The sequence below is a fragment of the Cydia amplana genome, chromosome 7 (assembly GCF_948474715.1).
Source record: "Cydia amplana chromosome 7, ilCydAmpl1.1, whole genome shotgun sequence".
Lineage (NCBI taxonomy): Eukaryota > Metazoa > Arthropoda > Insecta > Lepidoptera > Tortricidae > Cydia > Cydia amplana.
Genome location: NC_086075.1, coordinates 18936056 through 18954116, shown reverse-complemented (window position 1 = coordinate 18954116; position 18061 = coordinate 18936056). Strand labels below are relative to the sequence as shown.

General features: G+C 38.5%; 1 protein-coding gene across 3 annotated transcripts; it reads left to right on the top strand.

Annotated features, from left to right (window-relative positions):
* Positions 1-174: 174 nt before the first annotated feature.
* Positions 175-15974, top strand: LOC134649565 (katanin p60 ATPase-containing subunit A-like 1). 3 transcript variants are annotated; one of them, XM_063504358.1, is made up of 8 exons: positions 175-326; positions 8868-9079; positions 9936-10420; positions 13310-13489; positions 13886-14028; positions 14536-14645; positions 15066-15192; positions 15656-15972. In XM_063504358.1, the coding sequence occupies exons 1-8, from the start codon at positions 175-177 to the stop codon at positions 15852-15854; spliced, it is 1608 nt and encodes a 535-aa protein (XP_063360428.1). In that variant the 3' UTR covers positions 15855-15972. The 3 variants fall into 3 exon arrangements, with proteins under 3 accessions (XP_063360428.1, XP_063360430.1, XP_063360429.1); XM_063504360.1 differs by lacking the exon at positions 175-326 and adding an exon at positions 7134-7517 and having other exon boundaries at positions 10098-10420; positions 15656-15974; XM_063504359.1 differs by lacking the exon at positions 175-326 and adding an exon at positions 7154-7517 and having other exon boundaries at positions 15656-15971.
* The last annotated feature ends 2087 nt before the right edge of the window (positions 15975-18061 follow it).

Below are 18061 nucleotides of genomic sequence, written 5' to 3'. Positions count from 1 at the left end.
GGAGTATTCGTAAGTGAAATTACTTTGAAATAAATTCCAAAAATATCCGGTGCCGATTAGACACATTAGAATCTAACATAAAAAAAAACAAAACGAAAACTTGCACTTCTTCAAACAAAGATAAACAAATGAAAACCGACTAGTCTCAAAAATCCATAAAAACAAAAGCGCATCATGACGAACGACGACAAAGGGCCGGAGGCGAAGGAGTCGAGAGGCTCGTGGCCGAGAAGGTCTGAAGATGTCAAGATTGAGTTCGGATTCGGGGTCCCGTTGGGAGCTATGGGGGCACATCCGGCTTTCCATTCAGCTTGGGACATTGGCTGGTAAGTATTGTGTCACTGAAGGTCTAATCTCCAAAGATCGTGGGCGAAGGCCTTGTCTTAAAGGTCAGGTCTGAAAATGTGAAGTTTGAGATCGAGTTCGGAGTCCCGTTGGGAGCTATGGGGGCACATCCGGCTTTCCATTCAGCTTGGGACATTGGTTGGTAAGTATTGTGTCACTGAAGGTCTAATCTCCAAAGATCGTGGGCGAAGGGCACATCCGGCCTTTCATTCAGCCTGGGACATTGGCTGGTAAGTATTGTGTCACTGAAGGTCTAATCTCCAAAGATCGTGGGCGAAGGCCTTGTCTTAAAGGTCAGGTCTGAAGATGTGAAGATTGAGATCGGGTTCGGAGTCCTGTTAGGAGCTATGGGGGCACATCCGGCCTTTCATTCAGCTTGGGACACTGGATGGCAAGTCTCAGGGTCATGGTCTTAATCTAGAAAAGTAGTGCACAGCGGAACGGATTTGGCGTCCCGTTGGGAGCAATGGGATCGTACCCGGCTTTCCATTCAGCTTGGGACATTAATTGGTAAGGCTCAGATTAGTTGATAAGCCTCAGAGTTATAGCTAAAGGTCTGTAGATGTCAAGATTGAGTTCGGCTTCGGCTATTGGTATTGGCTAGTAAGTCCCAGATTAGCTGGTAAATATCAAGGATATGGCAAGAGATCTGAAGATTTAAGATTGAGTTTGAGTTTGGAGTCCCACTCGGGGCTATGGTAGCGCACCCGGCGTTTCGTTCAGTTTAGAACATTGTCTGATAAGTCTAAAGATGTGAAGATTGAGTTCGGGTATAGAGTAGGTACCATTGGGAGCTATTGGGGCGCACCCGACCTTCCATTCAGCGTGGGATATTGGCTGGTAAGTCGCAGTTAGGTTGGTAAATCGCAAGGTCATCAAATTAAAGGCGATACTTACAGACACTTAGGTAATGCAATCATCCTTTAGTTTCTTATTGCAAAATAAGTCAGATTAACTGGAAGTAAACCACCAAATACTCGTACGAGTTGGTAAATAAGGAATGACTTGAATTAAGCAATTTTCTACTCATGCCTCCAAGGCTTGTCGTAACTACATCGTCCATAAAGAATAGTCCTTTGTTCAGCATACTACTAACATTAACATTCTTATTTTTATATAAGTAGGCCTTATGTCGTTCTAATAGGGATCAGGATCACCAATGGTGACTCATAAAATAAACCAATTTAAATATATTACCACAAAACCGCACAACAGCTATTTTACAAAGTGAAACATTTGTGATCCCTTACAAAAATACGAGATGTTTCCAAAAAAACACCAAGGTTAGAATTTTTCAAACATTTTACTTGTAAAATATAAAACTTAATGATTACAGGCCCCTATTTCACCACGGCGACAGGTGCGACAATTCGACAAATGTCACTGTTGCTGACGTCACAGGCATCCATGGACTACGGTTACCGCTTACCATCGCGCGGCCGTATTCCTGTTTGCCACCATCATTGTATTATTTAAAAATAATTTATCATATCGGCAAAAAACAGGTATTTCTCTTTCGAAGTTTATGATGATGATGATGACAATTGTCACACGATTAAATAGAACTTTCGGTAATTCTTGACAGGAAATGAGTTCTGTGCCGGAATTTCGTGACAATTGTCGTGTTTCTTGTGACAATTGTCATTAGCTTCGTAAAACAAGTACTTATTTATTGGCAATATAATGGATTTTTTATTCATATGTTGGTGGCAAACAAGCACACCGCCCGTCCGATGGTAAGCGGTTACCGTAGTCTATGGAGGCCTGTGACGTCAGTAACAGTGATGTCGACAATTGTCGCACCTGTCACCGTGGTGAAATAGGGGCCTGTCTCCATTTGACCTCCTTCGGGCATCGCGTGAGCCTTCCCCAATTACTCGTAAGGCGCGTATTGTACAAAAGTTTCTTTTACGATTTGCAGTCTTTTCTCCTTGGCATAAGTTTCAAATTGTAAACTTACTGAAAACTGGACAAAGGGTTCGCAAAGCCCTGTGAGTAATTATTCTAAACGGAAATGGACTAAATTACTTGTAGGTGCCACTTATGCAAGTATGTATATGTTTGTGCTATTCTTACGTTAAGTTTGTACGGTCACCAACTAAGTATTAATGTCTTGCACAATAAAGTCCGCAATACTATGGTTGAGGACTTTAAGGTCTTTAAGGTATTTGGGGTATTCAGACGAGAAAAAACATAAAAATAGTGGCGGATAATTCCGTAAAAACACTTTTATTTTAACTGAATATGAACGATTGTTGAATGATTTTTGTGATTTCACTGAAGGTTTTAGAATTAGGTAGGTAAACTAGTAATTATTAAACCACGCCTAAACTAATTTTGACCACGAGCAAATATTTTTTAGGATACCTAGGATCTCCATGAAAAGCACCAGGCTCATAACCAAAAGCTCTTTTTGAATGAAGATTTTCGATTCTCAGTAGATTTGTATGGATATGGATATTGTGATATTCAGAATTCAGTAAGTTCCACTGGGGTATCTTAATTCGAATCAGGGTAATTTTGAAAATGGCAAATTGATAGAAACTTTGATTTAAAACTAATAAATAAACAATACAAACAATAGTAAACAAAAAGCTATGAGTCAATTCCAAAATTCACAGAAATTGAAAAAAATTAACACACCCTTTCACATACAATCATGTCATACCTTTACTCATTTTGAAACTTATTTCCTAAAACACAAGAACCACAATTGCATCAAGTTTTCCTTGACCATACATAATTGATCCACAACGGCCATAAAAAATTGTTTAGTACCGTGAGCCGTCTAGACGCCCAGTCGATGTTACCTAAATACCCTACAAAAGATTAGAACTCTTTCACAATAAACTAACATGTAGATTCCCTTAGCGTCAATGTTTTGTTTTAGAACGAAATGGTTCTAACTTTTTGTACGTATAATCCGCATTTAAAATGACTGAAATGTTTAGAACTTTTTCATAGCAAACTAGCATTGGTGATTCACTTACCACCGTATCTTTTGTTCTAGAACGAAACGGTTCTAACTTTTTGTATAGTCCCCATCATATATATTGGAGCGGCTAAGGTTCTCACAAATATCTGTACACAGCTCTATTGTCAAGGCGGTAGAGTGCATGTTCAGATATTTTGATCACCTCGCCCGCTCCGATATATCTGATGGCGACTGTACGTAAGTACAATCATGTGAAATGTCGGGAACGTAAAGGGGTGTCCATATATCATCGTATCTGATCTGAATTATATAGGGTGTATAATACGGGTTGTTGCGTGAAGGTTTAGCCTTGAGGGTAGTTTCGTGGTTCAGTAAAAAAATGAGTTTGACAGCTAAGGCCTTGATGTTATGACCGATGATTAAGGTTATTTCCATAACATTTTTTACCTAACGGGTGAAGATTGTTTTTTCTGTTTTAACCGTATAAGTAAAATACAGTCAGCAGTATTGAGCAGTCAATCATTCTCTATAGATCCTATCGATAGATCCAAAATGGATCTAGTGAGACAAGTTTTTCTTCTTAGTTCCAAAATGTATGTTGACACAGTTAGACACTGGATCTATAGCGAAAATACTTAATATCATTAGATCCATTTAATTTTACTATGATCAGTTCTCTAAAGTCTGCTTGGTTGTGACTTATATTCTATCCCCCTTAATTCATAAAACTTTACGGGCCTGATTTACTTAATGTATGTTTTATCCCTTTCTTACGAATACATAAGTCAAAATGATAGATAAGGACAAACGATTATTATTTAATTAGCTAATTGAGGTTTGTAGCGCGTTTACGAATAAGGGGGGTATGGCGTTATTCATTAACCCTTCTTCTGTCATTTTGACATATAGGTATGTACCTATTTGTTAGAAAGAGATATTTATGAAAAGTATTTTGGTCTTTCGAACCGGATTATGAAAGCGTAGTTTGGTACATACCTACATTATATAAACAAGAGAAAAATAACAACACAATGCTCATATTTCCCGTTGTCTCAAGGGAAATAAAAATAGAAACGTCATTTCACGGAATCAACTTTAATCATGTTAAGTGCACATCCTTTTTTCCTTTGTTCCACTGCAAATTATATTATGAGTAAATTAAATTGGCAAAAACGCTTCTTATAAAGTTCCTTGTTGGAGTCACATTTCAAATGGCTGGTAAAGAAATATGTGCCTTACGCCTTGGAGTTAGGTCACATTTTAATTCGTAGCATCATACGTCCTCTACGCCCACTGCTGCATAATTGAGACAATTGGAACAGACTCCAGAAAAATAAACTTTAAGGCGTTTATATTGAGTCTCATTTGCATTAGAACATCGTTCAAAACGTTGTAATCTTCAGTCTTTTGATGGCCAAGCTGGTCTGCTGTCTCAAAAGGTCGTATATCTAAACGGTATTGATAATAACATACGACTTTTTGATGAAGAATACATAACTGTCCCGTGGGATGGATGTCAAGTTTAATGGACATTGGCAATTGCGTTGCCTTGTTATTCACTTGTTTTAGTGGATTGACACTTCTGCTTTGTAACTGTGTTATTTTTAAAGCAGTTATATGCTTATACGCATGATTACATATAATTATTATAAATATACTTAAATAATATAATAGACAATTGTTTTATTAAACTAAGGTTGTAGATAATGTCGACGAAGTGGGTGTTTGAAAGTGAGTTGTTAGGTTTTTAGGTGCGATAAAGTTCGAGGCTGGGAGGAACACGTTAGGTAAACGGTGACCAAAGATCACAAATACAAAGCGAGCCCGCCTGCCCGATTCGAACTTTAAGATACTTACGTTCAATTAATAGATCTAGTGTCAAAAGTGACATTTTTGTTTGAAGAAACGTCGCTTTTGACACTAACATCCATATCGTTTCTAGATCGATTAATATTGACGTATTTCAAAGTTCGAATCGGCCCGTGCACAACGGCTGGCGACATGTATTTTCCACAGAAATAGTTAATGGTATTTTCAATTTGCCTACGGCAATACTACCAATTAAGAATCGTAGCCTATACCTTACTGACTTACTGACAAAATGGCCCCTCGCCACACTCAAAGGCAGAGCTGTCTATGCTCCTGAAAAATTGATGTATGGGTTAATTTAAACATATATTATTATAAAATATGTAAGCAGAGTATACATATTCAGCACAAGAGTAGCACAGCACAACAAAAATGAAATATTATTTTCAATAATTTCATTCCAGGCTCTGTCAGTCAGGGAATAATGAAAAAAGATTAAAAATATGTCCAGTAACTTAAACACTTAATGAGAATTTGAATCGATGATTGAATCCCCCAAAGCTCATAGCCATTAGACACCCTAAAGACCTACTGATCGCCCATTACCTCATCCGGCTGTTTACACGATATATGTGCCAAAGGTCGTTGTACGGAGTTCATTGCACCGTTCATTCATAGCTAATACAATCGATGGCTTCAAGGAAGGACATGGGAACCTACGTTGTAAAGAAAAGAGTCGTATGTACGTATGAGATGAAGGGTTACATATGGTTTTTGGTGGATGTATGGATTTTGAGTGACCAGTGCATTTTTATGAGAGTGCACATTGTTTGGAAGTTTTCCGACGGTAGTGCAACCGACCCTTATAGGTAGTTCGTTTTTTTTTTAGTGACGTGTTTTTCAATTAAAATACACGTCAAGATCGTGCTATAAGCTATAAGCGATAAAAATCGTGCTATAAAAAAACGAACTATAGTAAGCAGTACTAATCACTATCTATCATAATTTAACTAGCCAGAATCATTAACTTCAAGCCTTAATTTTTCGATCATCAATGACTCATAGGTCTCACAGACCTCAAAACTTTACTTTTATGGAACCGTGTCAGCAAAGGTTAATCAAAGGAATCCCGAATAAATTTCGACAACCTTTGACACACATGGGTTCCAATGACCGAATGGTCATTAGGATGATCGAATGTCCCTTGGCAGTTGACCTAGAAGCGAGCCTTGAATTTACCCTTTATTTGATTCAAAGGTTAGGTGTTCAATAGCTTTTTAAATTTAGGCTTTTGTTGACAATGGATCGTTGCGACCATTTAATGCAACGTTGCCTGTGTGATGGGACCATTCATTTGATGGAATCTACTGGACTAGTTATAAGTGTGTTAGTGATATTGCGATGGACTTAATACTTACCTACCACTTCCATTTAGAGTTGGGCCGTTGTCGAGAACGTTCTCAATTTACTGTGGAGAATATTCTCGAGCGAGAACATTTCCCATACCGGGAGAATGTTCTCGAACTGCACAATTCTTCTTCCACTACATAAATAATAAAGCCTAACAATTAATCTCTTTCATCTTATAATTCTGTTAACAAGCATACTAGCTGCAAACAATTATAAATACAATAAAGATTTAAATTAAATCCCTATAATTCCCTACTTAATATTATAAACGTGAAAGTACCTATAACTGTCTGTCTGTTACCCCTTCACTCTTAAACTGTTGAACCGATTTAGATGAAATTTAGTATAAGGTAAGTTTGCGGCCTGAGAAAGGACATAAGATAATTTTTATCATTTTTATCAATCATCCCACCCCTTTGTCGGAAGCCGGTATTGCTCGAAGTCCCACCCAGACGAAGTCGTCGGTAGAAGGTAGTTGTAGTAGTTGTTAATAAAAATATTATATAAAATACTTGAAGCAGGTAGAAGTCTAACGCTGAACAAGAAATCAAATAATACTTAATGATGATCTAATAAATTATGCTCACCCACTTTTCCGTAACTAGCCCAGTCAAGGACCTCCTTACTACAAAACCACCATCATTCTCAATTCTCAATATTTCTACCATTCTTATGCCTATAGAAATAAAGTACAAATTCATCAAAAAAAGCCATAAAGGCCGGTAAAGTGATTATTGCCGTACGCAACGGTCAACGTCAAGGAACATTTCCGCAACACCGTTGCCATAGCAACCGCCGTCAAACAAAACTGTCAAACACACCCAGCTTCGTACAATAACCAAAGTTGACTAAAGCAATGATTTTATGACAATAAAACTGAATGTAGCTCTCACTTCTCTCCGATGGTTTTAGCAAGTTTCCGCAGGATTTGGAAAACGGCGATGAATTTTGGTTTCGGTGACTTCTTGTACCCCAATGTCAGGGGGTTGAGGCAGTACTTTGAACATGAACCACACAGGTAAGCCGGTCAGACTGTACGAAAGGGGGGGCTGGGACTTAGATTTTTTTTTGACAAAGTGGTATCATTATGACACTATTTTTAAATGATTGTAATGTGTAGATCACGTCAAAATAAGCATCTTTTATTGGAAAAACTTTTCTCTAAAATAAAAAATGGCCGAGTTAGACGCCACTAAAGATTGATGTTTTTAAAGGGAGCTGGGACTTGTAAAATTGTATTATTATAAAAACGTCGGTTCTGGCGCTTCGCCGGCCGCTGCCGCGGCACGCTCGCTTCGCTCGCTCGGCTCGCGCGCTGTATGGTCGCAGTTCCACCTAACACTCCTCCTCGCTTCGCTCGTCGTCGTACCTACTCCGACCTGCCTTAAAAGCCTGGCCTGCCTTAAGCTCTATCTCCGCCATTTTCAGTTTTAGTAAAAAGTTTTCCAAGTAAAAGTTGCTTATTTCGATGTTGTTGATACACTAAAATCATTTAAAATATATGTCATAATGACACCACTCTCAATGAAAATTTTCTAAGTCCCAGCTCCCTTTGAAAATATCAATCTTTGGAGGCGTCTAACTCGGCCATTTTTTATTTTAGAGAAAAGTTTTTCCAATAAAAGATGCTTATTTTGACGTGATATACACATTACAATCATTTAAAAATAGTGTCATAATGACACCACTCCCACAAGTCCCAGCCCCCCCTTTGCTACAGTCCAACCGGTAAGCCGGTCGCGATATTTCGAAATCAAGCAGTAGTTTATATTTGTATGTCTACTAGACACGGCTAACTACAAGGCTTGGGTACAGGGTTTGAGCTAGGTAAGGCAACCATTTTTCTAAGGCTGATTTGCCAAATTTACGTTACGTGGATTTTGAATTAGTTTGTAAAATAAAAAGAGTCACTGATCAAATTTTGATTCTCTTCAATCTTAATGAGTTACAGATCTTCGTGTTGTAAGGGGTTAAGGGGGGGACTCCTGCACGTATGTATTTATTTTAAGAGAGAGAGAGAGAGAATCTTATTTATGGCTATTATGCTGCAGCGCAGATTTAAGTGCCCTGCGCTGTGCACGAAGAAAATTGCATAATACTCCGAATACTCTTACTCCGAACTTAAGGATTCTTAACGATGTTCGTAACATCTGCAGTAGATATAGATAGGTAATAGATTTATGATGTTAGGTACTGACGGCTGTGTTTTCCATAAACTAAAGATCAACAGTTAATTTACTTTTGAGCTAGATAGATTTGTCCGCCTGGGGCGCAAAAATATATAAACCGACCACATTCCCACACCTACCCCAAGCAAGATTATACCAATTCAAACATACAAATCCACAAATGTGTAATTTCCTTCCAGTCCGTCATCCAGCTTCCACCACATGGCCCGAATGATGGACCGCATGATGCACGAGAGCCTCCAGCCCTTCGGCTTCGCCCGTATGAGCACTCGGAGCGACAAGGAACCCCCTAGAGACGGTCTTAGGACCGAGAGGAGTGATGTGCGAAGACAGCGGGCTGGACAGCCTGACACACACGTCGCTACTGGGACTAGGCATCCGCCAACACAAGGTATTTAATAGCTCTGTCAGCTGTTTGCAAGTTCATGTCAAGTCAAGCTCAAGTTCCATGGCTCTGCCATTTTGAAAAATAAACCTAAAACTGAATCGATGAGAATAACCAATAATTATGGAATATGGAACCGGCTCATAAATTTTCTGAGAAACAGTTTGGAAATGCTGTTGCATTTGTTGAGGAGACCAGCCGGACTGCTGGATAGACATTTTTATCTAAACTGACATGGATACATTTCGTTCGCGCTTCAATCTCGATTGGACACGAACGCTTGCCTAATTACGCAGTCTCTTCTTTTTATTTTCTGCTGAATTTTCCTTTTCGATCGCTGCAATCTGATCGCTTTCCTACCTCACAGTACACAATTTATCTTAATTCAAATACCTAACTTTTTTAGTCAGCGAGGATTGTGGTACGTTTCTCTCAAGCTAATTTCATTCTTAAAATATTACACAGGTGATAAATAATATGATTTATATAGGTAGTATTTCGCTCGACATGTTTCGATCTGTTATGAGAATGCTCTTGTCGTGCTTTCCCCTAGTTTATGCTACAGGTGGTGCTCCTTGTGTAAGGAACCCTCGAAACGGATTGAAGCAAAGTGAGCAAAATTCAACCTAAATAATTCAAGCGACCCGTTAAAATATATTGTTTTATAATGTCTGAGGCTCACGACAAATTTTCAGCCAAAAATTTTGATTTATTCATTATGTTAGACTCCTAAGTTTCGACTCGTAAAAATCTGACGGTCTTACCACTCTCACATTGATAAGATGCAAAAATTCCTTGACTATTTATAACATAAGTTGCATGCTTTGGCTTTAACGACAACTTATCTGACACTTTGTTGCAGTGGTAAGACCAACGAACGTCAAAACGTTCCAAGAGCAGCCCATGGATCAGACCAAACAGGTAGACCCGACCACAGAGAGATGGGCCGGCACATTACGCCGAAGGGACCCAGACCTTCAACCAACACTACCATCTATAATTACTACTAGAAAAACATCCACAGCGTCATCTATAAGCAGCGGGCGGAAGACACGATCCGTTGAAAGAATGCCGAAGACCTCAAGAGTGAGACAGCTGGTACCCATCAAGCCTATGATCCGAAAGCACGATGTACCTAATGAAGGGGGGGATGTGACGATTCTAGAGAAGGATGAGAAAGTTTTCGACGCGACGGGGTATGAGCTGCATCTTGTAGAAACCTTGGAAAGGGACATACTTCAGAGGAATCCTGACGTGCGTTGGAGGGATGTCATTGGATTGGATGATGCGAAATCAGTTCTGCAGGAGGCAATGGTGTTGCCACTTGTAATGCCCGATTACTTTAAGGTACGTTTATTAAATAAAACGAAAAGTAAGCTCTATTTTTGTTGTATGTAACATGTATTTAAAACGTTTCTTCAAGTTATCAGCTGAATTAAAGTTCTGGTAGATTTAGTGGTGGTAACCCAGTGAACGCATATAAACCATGGAAGTATTCTGTCCGCTCAATTATGACCCAACGTAAAGTATTCGATTGTAGGCGGTGCTTACAGACTGTTCGATTGGCAACTTCAGTGCGGCCGAGATGACAGTCAGTGACGGATGGCTAAATTGGTTTATAAAAACTACGTTTTTTTGTAATTAAAAATGTCTTCATGTGTCGTGAAGTGGTGCAGAAGTTGTTTTAGTTCATATCAAGGACAGTGGAATCACTTTTCACTTGTAGTAAACAGATAACTTCAGTAAAATTTGGAATAAACATGACGACATTTTTTCAATACTACCGTGCTAAGCTAAAACGTAACAACTGCATACGACTTTCATAACAACATACGACTTTTTAAATTGCGAGGATAAGAGGGATGGTTTTATGCCAAATGAAGTAGACTATTTTATTAACTTATGTTTGGTTTAGGTATTTTCTATATACAGTAGAATCCGCTTATAATGATATTGAAGGGAAGTAACAAACATGTCATACTAAGCGGATGTCATATAAAGCATAGTTAATAAACTTTTTATTTTATTTTTTCCAAATTAATCTCAAACTATTTTGTGAGAGATGAGTTTTATTAACCTTATACCAATTATCAACTTTCACCGAGAGTAAAAACTAAAACAATTTAAACGCCACAGACAATTCATGAGATAACCCGTGAGATAATCATACCCGGTCTCCTATATGTAGATACATTTTTTTCTATCACGCTTTCACTGAATTAATTTAACAAATACACACATTATCTCAAAATGTTGATCATTTGAATCCACCCTCTACTGTCACATATATGTAGGTTCTCTCTCAAGCCATTTCCGTCAGTAGAAAAGAGCGGCGAATTTAGAAAATGTAAGCGCACGAACGGTTATGGTCCCATACAACATTGTAATTATACGCCTTTTTCTACTGACAAACTTGCTTGACCGGCTATATACATATAAAATATTTCCATTGGAACTGAAAATGGGGATTTATTGTGACTCCGCCTGTTCAAATGTTTTTGACCCGATTCGTGTACCCATGTAAATTTTGCAGGCTGTATAGCCTGTCCGATTTCTGATCAAGTTCGCCATACATTTACTATGGCGTACTTGTTCTTAGAAAAAACGGACAGACTATACCAGTACGGCTACCATCAGTTTGGCACTGACATAAACGCCGTCGAGAACGTAATTTACTTCCTATACATCTCGCTCGTACTCGCATATTAGTGCAAACGAGATGTATAGAAAGTAAATTACGTACTCGAGAGCGTAAATGTCAGTTTTGACACTGTCAGTGACTCATGGTACGGGCTCTGAACGTGACTTCGCACTGCCATACAGATTGATCATAAAATATACAAAATACTTATTATAGCGGAATACATTTATACAACAATGAATATTTAATTATGTTGAGTTTGTCTGTCATTTAATTTCATAACAACATTTTAACTAGTTATCTTTTAATCTGCATTAAATTATTATACGTGAATTATTTGACTGGTTCTTCAATGTATGGCATAAACCTATCCCTGTCCAAGTCATATTCTAATCAAATATGAACCGCGAATTCTCAGCGGCCAGTACGTACAGCAAGAAGGTTATTAGCGGATTAATGTCGCTGATTGGTAGTTATTGACATTATATGCATTTCATCTACACTTAGCTGTGTACGTTAGTGTAATAGAGACAGGCTTTGTAAACGTATCGTCTTTTTAAATGTAGGCGTAATTGTGTATGTGTGCTAATTTGGCCCGAGAATTTGAACGGTAATGTTCCCAAAGGCGGTTTCCAGTTATATGCTTTCACTGTGGTAACCACTTAGTCGTTCCCTTCGTAAATACATATAAATTGTATAATATTGTATGTAGTTCTGATTTAGAATTTTCTGATGGATGCAGTGGTTCACATTTGTCGTACAAAAGTGGCACAGTCGAAATTGTACGTAATGACCCAAAGAAACAGCAATCTTAGCCTACTTTCCGGTAAATTGGAGATTTGCGTGATAGATGGTATCGTGCCTGGGTTGGCTCGGGTTTACCCATTCACGCTTACTCAGTAGACGTATTTGTTAATAGAAAATAAGAAAACATGATTGGTCAGAGCTGATAAGATACATCAAGTGATTTACAGTGCTAAATAACATTAAAAACAGTTAGTTTAGGAAATATTAAAGTAGGTACCTATTCATTATTTTATCTAACTTTAAGGTTGATGTATTTTAGTAAATTGATGGTAAAATACTACCCATATTAAATCAGGTTTTGCTATATACGTAAGTATTAGTTAGACGATGCAGACTTGAATGTAGAATATACAATTTTTAAACCGTTAGGTTTTGTTTGCGTGACTATAATATTTTCAATGTCACTTAATTGCCGGCTATTAGAGAGCCTGGCACAATGATTATAAGGCTCTAATTCATGTGAATATTTATTACCATGCGCCTTATTCTAATAAAAATGCTGGTCCAAAAAAAACAATACTTTAGAAGCCTTGACAGTAGCAATTTCTACATTTCCCCATCAATATTATGATGAGCGGAAATAAGTTCGCTGCTGCGCAGGGTGTACAATATGTCGATATTAACTATATTTTTATATAACTCAATAATCTCTGCAATAATATCCAGTCATTTTTGCTACTTAACTTTTGCAACATTCACACGAAAAAGGTAATTGCTTATAGACCAACATTTTGATCATCGCATTTGTTTATTATATGTCAACAACATTAGCTTGGAAATCATTTCAGGGTATTCGAAGACCATGGAAAGGAGTGCTGCTGACTGGACCACCGGGTACAGGCAAAACGCTGCTCGCAAGGGCGGTGGCCACCGAATGCCGAACTACCTTCTTCAATGTATCGTCTGCAACGCTCACTTCAAAATACCGTGGAGATTCGGAAAAGCTGGTTCGACTACTCTTCGATATGGTAAGTATTGTCAGCATGGATGTTGTGAAGAGCTCGTCACTGGATTAACTTGACAGACATTCAGACGTACTCATATGAGTAACCACTGTAGAATCGAAACTCGTACACAATCTCAGATTGGGATTAAAGGTGCTACCGCGGATGGTGGTCATCGGGCACCGAACTTTAGGTCAACTTCTTCGATGTATCTTTTCAGCCATAGGTATACTTAGGTACGTCCAAGTATCGTGGAGATGTGAGAAGCTGGTCTGATTCCTGTTCGACTCCAGTTTATCGAAGCAATTTTTTGTGTTCAAAACAATATTCTAGCTCTTTGTTACAAAAAATATGAGTTGGCTGTGAAAATGTTTAAGCTGTAATACATTCTGAACCTGATAAATTGTGTATTCTTTACAGGCTGCTTTCCACGCCCCAAGTACGATATTCCTTGACGAAGTGGACTCGCTGTGCGCGGTGCGGGGCGCTGATTCTGAACACGAGGCCTCGCGTCGGTTCAAAGCTGAACTGCTGATACAGATGGATGGACTCGCTGCTGCCTTGTAAGTGTGGTTTACAGAAAGCTTTTGATTGGTCTGTCTGCTGGGTGTCAAATAAAAATCATGCATACTGAATTCGAATAGGGAATGCTCCCGGTACTGAGTTTGTATGGCGAGAACCGGGAATTCCCGGTTCTGGTACTGTGTTTGTATAGAAAACCAGTACTGGGAGTACTCCCTAAATTAGAAGGCAGCTGAGCAGGGTACGTCTTTCTTCGTACTTACGAGAAAATTTAATTTCGTCTGTTGGATAATTAGGAAGGGGCACGTTTTCTTTACCCACTTGAAGGAAACAACAACAACAATTAAGTATCATCATAATAATTTGGCTTTGATGACACAAACTCTAAACTACCTACTTGACTTTACTATTTATAAGTATCATACTTTTCTCAACTCTTGTACCAATAGTACCAAGACTAAAATAATTATAAATGTAGTTTGTAGATTAGATAGGTCTATACAATGTTGCCTGTAGCTGGCTGGATACGAGGAATTGGTATGTTTCAGCCACCGAGATAAGATCATCATGGTGCTCGCGGCCACGAACCATCCCTGGGATATCGACGAGGCTTTCCGCAGAAGGTTCGAGAAGAGGATTTACATTGGCCTGCCTGATGGTATGGATGGATTTCAAACTTCTTTTAATAATTTAATACAATAGAGTACAGTTGAACACGAAATTTAGAAAAAAAATGGTTTCATGGCCTGAGATGGCGTGCTGAGCAAGCGGGGTAACATTGATTGTTCTTCGTCAGACCTTGTGTTCAAACTGTACTGGAACAAACTACTGTAACCGTACTAAGTACTGTGTCAATTTTATTAGAGTATAAATAAATGGAAGACTGACCGTAGGTATGTTATTTAAAAATGTCAACCCAATTTTCACCCCCTTGGGAGTTGGGATCGAATTTCGACAAATCCTTTTTAGTGTGGCATTACAATATTTGAGGAATATATTATTTCAAGCTCGCACCTCTACTGACAGTAAATACATAACGGAACTGTTATACCTACATTTTGGTTTTTGGTTGTTACAGAGAGCACTCGTGTGAAACTACTCAAGCTGAACTTGCGGGAAGTGGTGCTGGATCCTAACGTGGATCTCGCGGAACTAGCTGCCAAGCTGGAGGGCTACAGCGGATCCGACATCTGCAACCTCTGCAGGTATGGTCTAACTCATTACCGCCTACGCCCGCTTTTGAGAACCCACCGTTTTTAGGGTTCCGTACCTCAAAAGGAAAAAACGGAATCCTTATAGGATCACTCGTGCGGCTGTCTGTCTGTCTGTCCAACCATCCAACCCCCCTTTATCTCCGAAACAACTGGGTCTAAAATTTTGAAAAAAAAAAAGCGAAACGGTCAAGCCACATATTTTGACTAAGGTGTAGAGTTTGTGAAGTTAGGGCTTGTACTCGTAGAGCTAGAAGCTTGGCTCTACAAGAGATCTGATAACTTTTTGTCAGTGCGAGCCTTATGGTTTCGTCTTGGCAACATTTTACATGAAAATGTTTTTGGTGGGATAGTTCTTTACCTGTAGATGATAGGAAAACCTATTAGAAATGTGCAGTCAAGAGTGAGACAGACTCAACCCGTCCAACAGGGACTTATGCTGCAATACAATTTCCAGAGACGCAGCCATGATGACAATGCGCCGCAAGATCGCCGGCAAGTCCCCCGACCAGATCCGCCACCTCAAACGCTCTGAACTCGAAGCCCCCGTCTCCAAAGAAGACCTAGTAGCCGCCACTGAGAAGACCCGCCGTACGGTCTCACAGGCCGACGTGGCGAGGTACACTGGATGGATGCAACGCCATGGATGCTCCTAGCATAGGGCTGGCGCGCTTCATGCGCTGCTCTTGAAACTCAGGACTTAGGCACCATCTGTCTTTCAGTTAGGTTTTAGAGCCACCCCTCACTAGCGTCTCCCGAGCGCGTCTATTTAGTCAACTTTATGATAGCTGCTCGACGCAACATTGGCGCAACTGCGCAGCGACCAGCGACGCTATTTTGGTGGTGGGGTGACCCTTAGACTCCAATTTTTATACAGTTGGTGTTAGAATATTTACAAAATGAAATATGTTGCAACTAACGTTGCAAAAAGTCAATTTTTTATAAAATATTCCTACCTTACTAATAGCAGTTGATCTTGTAAGAAAATATCGGTTATGTTTATTAAATTGTTGAAATAAATACATTTTGTAAAATTGATTAGCGTTTTGTTGATAATTAGAGTTTTTTACTGTAAGCGTTAGAAATAGCAATTTTGATACTAGACACGTAATATATGTTGTGTTGTTATAATCCGTGGATTAATCGTAGGTCCAATATATTGGCTACGGGCAGAATCTGTTTTAGGTAATAATTTATTGTAGTAAATATACGAAGATGGTGCCTAGGCTAGACTGAGTGTAAATGGACAATTAGGAAATAAGTTAGGAGTTAGTGAGGAAAATTTTGAGTAAGACTAAAAGCAACGTGGTTTGGAGCCAGAATTGCATAGAAATCGTCACATATAAATAGTCACATTTTTGTTTTACAGTACTGCGGAAAAATATAAATATAATTCGCCGTCGCATGTGCGAGGAAATAATAAGATGCGCAAATCGTGCATAATTATGTAAACGAGTCATGACTTCTAAACGAGATGATCCTGAATGGCACCATACCGTATGACATACCAAGACGCACGACGCACCTACATATGTCTTCACAAAATTAAGCCTCCGATATATTGCACCACTCTGTGAGTATTATTATTATTTTGTCTTTTAAAATATGTATCACTCGATTCGATGTGATTAGGGTTTGCAATCCGGATCCGGAATGTATGAAATTATCCGGATCTGCATCCAGGTCCGCGGATCTTCCCATACATTTCGGATCCGTCGTGCAAACCCTAGATGTGATCATTAACATAAAATAATTTGTCCTTTATAAAGTTGAAACTGTGGTGAGGATAAGTGCATTAAAAAAACACGAATGTACCTACCATGAACGCCATTCAAGAAGTCAATTTCTACTATTTTTAGATGTAATTAAGTATTACTCTTTATTTATTCATATTATATGATTTACATGTCATTTGAAATACTCGTTTCAAGAAGCGGCTAAAGAAAATTTATTTATTTAACCAAACAGGGTTTAATCATTTGGTGCACATAGGCATCGTTATGAAGTTGATTAGTTGATTACCTATAACAATATACTTTATTTGTATGTAAATGCCTGGTTTCTGAAAAGTTAAGCCTTATTTATAAGGTAAGTGACGTCAATAAATAAAACGAAGATTATGTATAAATTTTGTTTATTGATGGATTCGTGAAATGTATAAGTGATGTAGTATCGTCTGTAAAGGTACTTTGATGTAATGATGTGTCACGTTATGTGCTATTAAACTGTAAACTTTAAATAAAAGTCGTATAGAGTTTGCTAACTGTCGTTTCTTTAAACCTCTTTAATTTTAAATACTAGTTTAGGATATTACGAGTCATTAAAAAAACTAGCCGCCGCCATGTACCTAGTAATTACATTTTTGTATTACTATTTTAGCAACAAGTGTACTGAATCAGACATAATCGTTATACTTATACCTAATATTATACATACCTGGTCAGGTCACAACCAAAACTTTTTAATTACAAAAATAAAAATAAACAAAAACTTACCTTATTTTGGTACCAGCACGGTTCACTATGTCTTTTAACTTGTGATAGTAATTAGTGAGTTTTAGTTGTCACCTGATGATGATATAACTTAATGTTTGATTGTTTATACCAAATATCATGTTATTTCAGTTTCAATCACTTTGATTGTATGGGGACGTTTTTGGCGGCGGGTTCCTGTGACTAAGGCTAGATTTTTATTTTGGCGTACAGTCGCCACCAAATATATCGGTGCGGCCAAGATTGTCAAACATATCTGAACACGCACTCTACTTAACGCCTTGACAATAAAGGCGTGTTCAGATATTTGCGAGCACCTCGGCCGCTCCGATATATTTGATGGCGACTGTACCTAGTCGGAAAATATAGAG